Source organism: Rhincodon typus, unplaced genomic scaffold (genome assembly GCF_021869965.1).
Source record: "Rhincodon typus isolate 14 unplaced genomic scaffold, sRhiTyp1.1 hic_rhity00000818, whole genome shotgun sequence".
Classification (NCBI taxonomy): domain Eukaryota; kingdom Metazoa; phylum Chordata; class Chondrichthyes; order Orectolobiformes; family Rhincodontidae; genus Rhincodon; species Rhincodon typus.
This window is the reverse complement of record NW_025966456.1, coordinates 32980-41293: the sequence shown is the minus strand read 5'-3', so window position 1 is coordinate 41293 and position 8314 is coordinate 32980. Positions and strand designations below refer to the sequence as shown.

The window sequence follows — 8314 nt, the reverse complement described above, 5'->3', positions numbered from 1 at the left end:
AAAATTTAAAGAAAGCCTGACAGTTAACTTCTAATCATAATTAACTGATACATTCTACATGGCAACACTTCTACCAATCAGAGTCCACTTGCCAACTGATCAACACTGTCCTCTCAAACAGTGTAAATGTTTTTCCCATAAGTTGGTACCCTTGTGAATGGTTGTGATGCTTACGATATGAAAAGCTTTGACAAAACATACTTTTCCTGCGATAGTCTGAGATCTACACCAACAAACAACCATACACTGGTGAGTTGGCATGTTATTATATGGGATCACAGGAGTGGGACATTCCTGCTACTAGCAACTTAGAATAGATAACTGGAAAGGTTAAAATGTTGAAACTCTGTTTTTCTGATGATCTGGTGTATTAATGGTTATTCTTTGCTCTGGACTTGCAGGTTGATTTCTTCATTGAAATAAAAGTGTAATTGTAGCTATGGATGAGGCAGTTCTATCTGAACGTGCACATAGCTGGAGAAATGCAAAGGATAAAAGGAAAGCTTGGGCAAGAAGCAGAGACTCTTGGCAAATCTCTGAGACAGAAAATGGGTGTGTTGCAGAGTCTACTGTGCTATCAGAAGAAAACAGACCAGCAGATCTGGCACTGTCTGGACCATCATCTGAAGGTAGGAGTTTCTGTTCCATACGATATGTAAGATTTGTGTACTTGATTGATGAATGAATAATGTGCTCATGGTTAATTAGGTTGATTTTTCTTTTTGTGTAGACTGAACATAAACTTTTTAAAAAAACCTTCAGCTAACTATCTGGAATTGCCTGCATTGGTTAGATGTGTGCACGCCTCTTTGTAGATGTACATATTTGGTCCCACTCCAATGTGGAACATCTTTAACCTCCCTTTGGAATAGTCCAAAAAACCATCCAGTTGTACTGACTTGGCAAGTAGGGATTGCGGAAACAATCTTAAAATAAATTATTTAAAATGTCCCAGTGATTAGCTTTTTGACTAGCTCATCAGCCAGGTATAGTTTCTTTGATAAAATTCAATGCGAATTGGAACCTTGTCCCTGAAACAGCTACTTACTGCTTGATCTAGTTCATCTTTCAAGGCTAAGATGACCATCTTCTTCATATGCATTGTCTGGCGGTATACCGATGGGTATATCTGTGACTGCCAAGGCCAATGTGCCTTGCAGTGTTCTGCTGCAATCTGGACAGGGCACCGTGGAGATTGATATTCAGGTGCTGGCTCAGGATTTCATCTCCTTGCATTTTCTTTCTGTCTCTGATGTGTGCTTGGTCACAAGTTTAGTTTGGGAAACTTGGTCGGCAGGACGAGTTGGACCAAAGTGTCTGTTTCTGTGCTTTTTTGCTTGACCGCGTCGAATGCAGAGATCATGCGCAAGCTTATAATGGGGCATGAAGTCAATGCCAAAATCCCTATGTGAAAGCTTTCACAATGTCCTCGTTACTGCTTTTTATAACCACCACAGCAGTGTACTTCAAAAGCAAGCTCTCCATAGAAAATTCACTCTGGTATTCTGGTTTTGTGACCAGTTAAGTCAGCCATGACTGTCTGAGTATACCACGGCTGCTTGGTCTGCCAGATGATGAGTAAACACTGCGGATAGGAATTTCCACCAAGATCCAACAATTGAAATCACTCATATTAACAGAATGAAGGGAATAGTGCTCAAAGAATAGCAGACAGCTTATGTGGCTCCTGTGTTTAAAGAGCACATGGGACAAGTTGGGCAAATTGGAGACCAAATAGCTCAGTGTCAGCGGTAGGAAAGAAATGGAATCTTAATCAAATATGCAACAGAAAAACACGACTAATAGTCATCATTGATCCTAAAAGGAAAAGTCAATATTTTTGATTTTTTTTTTGTTTGGAAAGAAGTAACAGTAAGAATGAATAAGAGTAATGTAGCACAAATAATAAGTCTGGATTTCCAAAAGGCCTTTGATAAAGTTGTTGATCGAAGATGTGTAACTAAGGTCAAGACATAAGAAATCAGGGGTCAAGTAGCAGACTACACAGAATAGGGATTGTGGATGGTTCATCAAACTGGTAGCAGGATGGAAGAGGGGATCCACAAGGATTGGATCTGGGACTGCTATTAACAATTTACATATACAATTTGCAGTTGTTGGAATCCCCATAGGGACCAATAACTTTTAAAACAGTTACATATTTTACTAATGACCTACACAAAAAGACTGTCATCAAAATAAGCATGCCAAGATTAATAGTAACTAAATGTTACTTAACAGGCAACTAATAGACAAAACTACAAAAAAACTCTTTCCCCCGCCCCCCCACCCCACCCCACCCATTTTAACACAACAGAAAAGCCCATGTAGTATTTATACATTAGACTGTACTTTTTGTAGATGTGCAGTTTTAAGTTTAAAGTCCAATTCCTCCTCGTATTAATAGGACCCCTTCTCCCTGCTTTGTCAATATATACATTCTAATATAATTTCAAAATAACATCCCTTTTCATTCAACTCTTTGAACATAATTAAATGGACTTCTAATGCAAGTTTTCTCTGGCAATTTTGTGGTCTTTAACATTGCACAGCCCTTGGATTTCGTCCTTACAGCCTTTGCTTGGTGGTTATAACAAAAAACAGCCATTTATTCTAACTGGCATAACAACGTCTATAGTGGGTCTTATTTCTCCTTGTTGGTCTCACCAGCTCTGGGAGTCGGAATCCGATAAGATCAGCTTCTTTCGAAGGCACTAAAGCTCACACCTGACATCACTGCAGCTGACCCAGGTCTCCTGTCCCCTTGTCGATGAAATCGAATGGGCCTGTTCTCGGCAGAATTCCTATATCCCGTCACTCAAATCATCCCACAATACAGGGCATTCTGCTAAACGTAAATTAAAATTTAAAACATAATTACCTTATAAAGTCTCATAGTGATAACAGACTCTGGAATCAGAAATATAATTTCAAAATTTGTAAAGGACACCAAATTGGGTGGAATATAGTTCATACCAAAGATGATGAGAAAAATACCAGAAAATATGAAACGTTCAGAATGAGAGAGTATATTTTGGTAGTCACAGTAAGAAGACTTGCGAACACCTAGGGGAAGAACTGACAAAAAGGGGTCCGAGAACAAGGGATTCAACTGCAAAAAATCATGACCTGTGGCAACTTGTGTAATGAAATAAAGTTGCTGGGATTCTTAACATTAATTCGAAAAAGATTAAGACAAAAATATTTATTCAGGCTCATTTCTCTCTAGAAAGGAAGAGATGATGAATGGCCTAATGAAATATTTGATGAAGGAGATGTAAAAATATTTCCACCTAGAGAGAGCAGTTGAAAAGTAGACATTGTCTATATGGACTTTAGCAAGGCCTTTGACAAGTTCCACGTGGTAGACTAGTTAGTAAGGCTAGATCACATGGGATCCAGGGAGAGCTAGCCAATTGGATACAAAATTGGCTTGACAGTGGGAGACAGAGGATAGTGGGGTAGAGAGTTGTTGTTCAGACTGGAGGCCTGTGACCAGTAGCATGCCCCAAGGATCAGTGCTGGGTCCACTGTTGTTAATCATTTATATAAACAATTTGGATGAGAATACCAGAGGCATGGTGCGTAAGTTTTGAAATGACACCAAAATTGGTGGTATAGTGAACAGTGAAGAAAGTTATCTAAGAGTACGATGGGATCTTGATCAACAGGATCAGTGTGCTGAGGAATGGCAGATGGAGTTTAATGCAGATAGATGTGAAGTGTTGCATTTTGGTAAAACAAACCAGGGCAGGACTTATGCAGTTAATGTTAGGGCCCTGGGGATTGTTGTCGAACAGCGAGATCTAGGGTTGCAGGAACGTAGTTCCTTGAAAATGGTGTCACAGGTAGACAGGGTGAAGAAGAAATCGTTTGGCATGCTTGGCTTCCTCCATCAGAACACTGAGTTAGGATGTCACGTTACAGCTATACAAACCATGGATAAGGCTGCTTTTGGAGTACTACGCACAATTCTGATCACCCTGCTATAGGAAGGATGTTATTAAACTGCAAAGGGTACAAAAGAGAATTACAAGGATGTTACTGAGACTGGAAAGTTTGTGTCATAAGGAGAGATTGGATAGTTTGGGACATTTTTCCCAGCATAGGAGGCTAAGGGTTGCCTATAGAGGTTTTAAAATCATGAGGGGCATAGACAAGGTGAATAGCCAAGGTATTTTGCCCACACTACGGGAGTCCAAAACTGGAGGGAATAGGTTTAAGATGAGAGGGGAAAGATTTAAAAGGGTTCTGAGGAGCAACTTTTTCACACAGATGGTAGTGCATATATGGAATGGGTTACCAGAGGAAGTGGCAGAGGCAGGTCTAATTACAACATGTAAAAGACATTTGGACAGGTACATGGATAAGAAAGGCTTAGAGGGATATGGGACTACTTAAGTTTACGAAACCTGGTCGACATGGATGAGTTGGGCCGAAGAGCCTATTTCTGTGCTGTATGACTGTAATAAATCCAGCAGGAAATTCAGCATGAACCTATTTATTCTGAAAATAGTTATAATGTGGAACTTAGTATTGCAAGGGAGTAAGTAGAATGCATTCCTTTGATTGAAGTTAGCAAATCAACAAGGGTGGGAGGTAGGATAGGATGACTTATTGAGGTTAGGAGAAGTAGTGTGGGAGGAGACTCAGGAAGACATCAGTATTCTCTGCTACTCAGTTGGGCTGAATAGCCTGCTCTGCGTTGTAAATACAAGCTGGAAAATTAAAGGAAAGAAAGGCACATTTATGTAGCCCCTTTTATCTGTCAGCTGTGGTATTGTTTGGGAGCATTGTCACCTTTGAATCACAGGCTTTGGGGTTGAAAGTGTTTTATGTTTTAGCTAAACCAAGTCTACGCCTTACCATATGGTAGTCTTGTTGCCACCATCCTCCTTTAAACGTAAAGGTCTTTAGGCCCTACTTGGTCTCGTGTAGTACAGGAAATTTACTTAAACTAAAAGAGGCTCTTGTATTGAACAAAAGGTAGTTATTTGAGTGATAGCAACTAGTTACAGATTGCATTGATATGATGGAGATTTTTAGAGGCTGAGTGTGAGATCTGACTCCTTTGAGATCTGAAGCTTTTCTGCCTGTAATTCTATTTGACACCCACCGAGTAGGTGGTGCTTATTGCACTTCTCTGTATGAACACTTTCACACCCATGTACAATATAGGGCTTGAACACACAAGTCAAAGTTGACACCAATGCGCCGAGGCATTTCTGCATGGTTTTTTGTACTGTTTTTTGGATGAGCTATTAAACTGAATTCACAACTGTCTGTGCGGTTATGAAAGATCCCATCATACTGTTTTAAAGAAGAGCAGGGAGTTGCTCTCTGTGTCCTAAGCAAAGTTTATCACCTAATAGTCCCCAATTAATATCATTAACACAAATTACTACCTAGCCTTTATCGCAATTGTGTTTGTGGGAGTCTACTGTGCAATTGGTGGCACATTACTGCTTTAAGAATACTGAAGAGTTAGTCGGCAACAGCAACAAATTCTCACACAAGGAAGCAGTCTCCAGCAGGACAAAAGAAGCATTCGAGAAGCAAACCTTTGTGTCAGAGCTGATAGGAGGTGCAGGAAACATAGTGTGGACAAGGAAGAGAGTAAAAGCTAGTCAGACTGGGAAGTGATGGAGTCCTTAGCGAGCAAGGAACTGTGGAACCAAACCCGAACTTTATGAATAAAGTTTCAAATCCCTATTGGAAAGTGGAAAAACAAAATTAAAATTATGATGCAAAGACCTGACTGGGAGGATAAAAGAGTACTTTCCCTTAAAAACTTGTAAGTTTTAATGTTTCCACGTTGAGTTACAAGTCCAATTGTTTCTACAAAAGTACAATTCTTAATATCCGCAAAGGACAAGTATAGCAACAAGATGTAAGTGATTAAGCTAGTTCAGCTGCTTCTGAAAATTTTGTTCAAAATTAATGCAAAGTCATGTCCTGAATGAGTCACACAGCTAAACTAACTTGCCTTAAAATATATTTAATTAATGTGTTTACTCACATTTAGCAAACTTATTTGATTCTGACTTACTTGGTTTATGGTGTTATAAGCAAACTTGTGCAAAAGCACTCTCAGAATTTGGAGTGGCTTGTCCCTTACATTTCAGAACTTTGAACATGGGCAAGGGATACTTACACGGAAGAAAATATTCCAAAAAGATCCAAAAGATATACTGACATTAGAAGTCAGAGTAAAGTGACTAATGCACTAAATAGAGCAGTTACAGAGCCAGTGCATTGTTGTCTCTCCATGTTCTGTTTTTGAACTCTGCCATCATTAAAAGGACCTTAATTTTGCTATCTTCTCAATGCAGGGGAGAGAGGAATGGTTGGACAAATCAAACTAAAACATTGCTAATGAGACAGCACAATTCATTTTGCTATTGGAGATGCACCAAATTCAAAATTTGCAAACTCAGAAAAGTTAAGAGTTACCTGTGATAACAGCACTATGTATTGGATGAGCTATTAAACTGAATTCACATGTGTTTGGATGGTTATAAAAGATCCCATCATACTGTTTTAAAAAAGAGCAGGGACTTATCCTGTGTTTTTACTTGACCGCAGTAAATGCCTCAAAGTGTTAGACAGCAGTATTATAATGCAAAACGTAGACATCAATTTACATAAGGAGTGTTAGGATCGATAACCAACAGCTTTGTCAAAATGGAACACTTTAGAAAACACCTCAAAGGAGGAACGAGAGGGAGAGAGGTTGCAGAAGGGAATTACAAAGCTTATAGCCAAGGTAGCTAAGGGCAAAGCCAAAATCAGAGGCATTCAACAAGCCATACTGAGAGAAGTGCAGATAGCTAGAAGGGTTAAAGGTTTGGTGGAGATCCCAGAAGCCAAAAGAGGACCATCTTATGATTTGTTATCTTCCAACTTCCAACTCTGACCTCCAAGTAAATGTAGGCAACTGTTTGAATTGTAATTTTCTTTGGGAAGCTTATCGGTTTGTCAAACCCTATTCCCCCGCACCCCATTTATCTTCAGTTTAAAATTCCAATTCCCAGAAAAAAAACATGTATTCTTAGGACATATAAATTGTGACATTACATTCATAACTCTACCATTCAAAAGATTTTGATTGGCTGTAAAACACTTTGAGACATTGTGAGGTTATGAGAGAAAGTAAGACAGAATTAAATAGTGCCTTTCATGACCATTCGACATCTCAAAGTACTTTACAGCCAACACAGTTCTTTTGAAATATGGTCAATGTTGAATTATGGGAACTGCATCAGCCGATTTTTAAGAGTAAGTACTTTTTTTTTCCTTTTTCTATCCTCCTAGTCAGGTCTTTGCGTCATTATTTTAATATTTTTTTCCACTTGCCCATAGGGGTTTGAAACTTTACTCATAACTTTGCGGATGACACCAAAGTCGGTGGAGTTGTGGATAGTGCAGAAGGATGTTGCAGGTTACAGAGGGACATAGATAAGCTGCAGAGCTGGGCTGAGAGGTGGCAAATGGAGTTTAATGCAGAAAAGTGTGAGGTGATTCACTTTGGAAGGAGTAACAGGAATACAGAGTACTGGGCTAATGGTAAGATTCTTGGTAGTGTGGATGAGCAGAAAGATCTCGGTGTCCATGTGCATAGATCACTGAAAGTTGCCACCCAGGTTGATAGCGTTGTTAAGAAGGCGTACAGTATGTTAGGTTTTATTGGTAGAGGGATTGAGTTTCGGAGCCATGAGGTCATGTTGCAGCTGTACAAAACTCTGGTGCGGCCGCACTTGGAGTATTGCGTACAGTTCTGGTCACCGCATTATAGGAAGGATGTGGAAGCATTGGAAAGGGTGCAGAGGAGATTTACCAGGATGTTGCCTGGTATGGAGGGAAGGTCTTATGAGGAAAGGCTGAGGGTTTTGAGGCTGTTTTCGTTAGAGAGAAGAAGGTTAAGAGGTGACTTGATAGAGACATACAAGATGATCAGAGGATTAGATAGGGTGGACAGTGGGAGCCTTTTTCCTCGGATGGTGATGGCTAGCACGAGGGGACATAGCTTTAAATTGAGGGGTGATAGATATAAGACAGATGTCAGAGGTAGGTTCTTTACTCAGAGAGTGGTAAGGGCGTGGAATGCCCTGCCTGCAAAAATAGTAGACTCGCCCACTTTAAGGGCATTTAAATGGTCATTGGATAAACATATGGATGATAATGGAATAGTTTGGGTTAGATGGGCTTCAGATTGGTTTCACAGGTCGGCGCAACATCGAGGGCCGAAGGGCCTGTACTGCGCTGTAATGTTCCATGTTCCATGTTCCATGTTCCATGTTCCATGTTCCATGTT

The 8314-nt window shown here is 39.9% G+C and overlaps 1 protein-coding gene across 1 annotated transcript in view; it reads left to right on the top strand.

Moving 5' to 3' along the window:
• Positions 1-229: 229 nt before the first annotated feature.
• Positions 230-8314, top strand: part of LOC109914254 (ITPR interacting domain containing 2) — a gene marked incomplete at its 3' end in the record, with an annotated part of 27162 nt that continues 19077 nt past the window's right edge. The window contains exons 1-2 of the mRNA XM_048592216.1: positions 230-249; positions 402-629. Coding sequence (XP_048448173.1) covers positions 440-629 — 190 coding nt within the window. The remainder of the gene's footprint in view (positions 250-401; positions 630-8314) is intronic.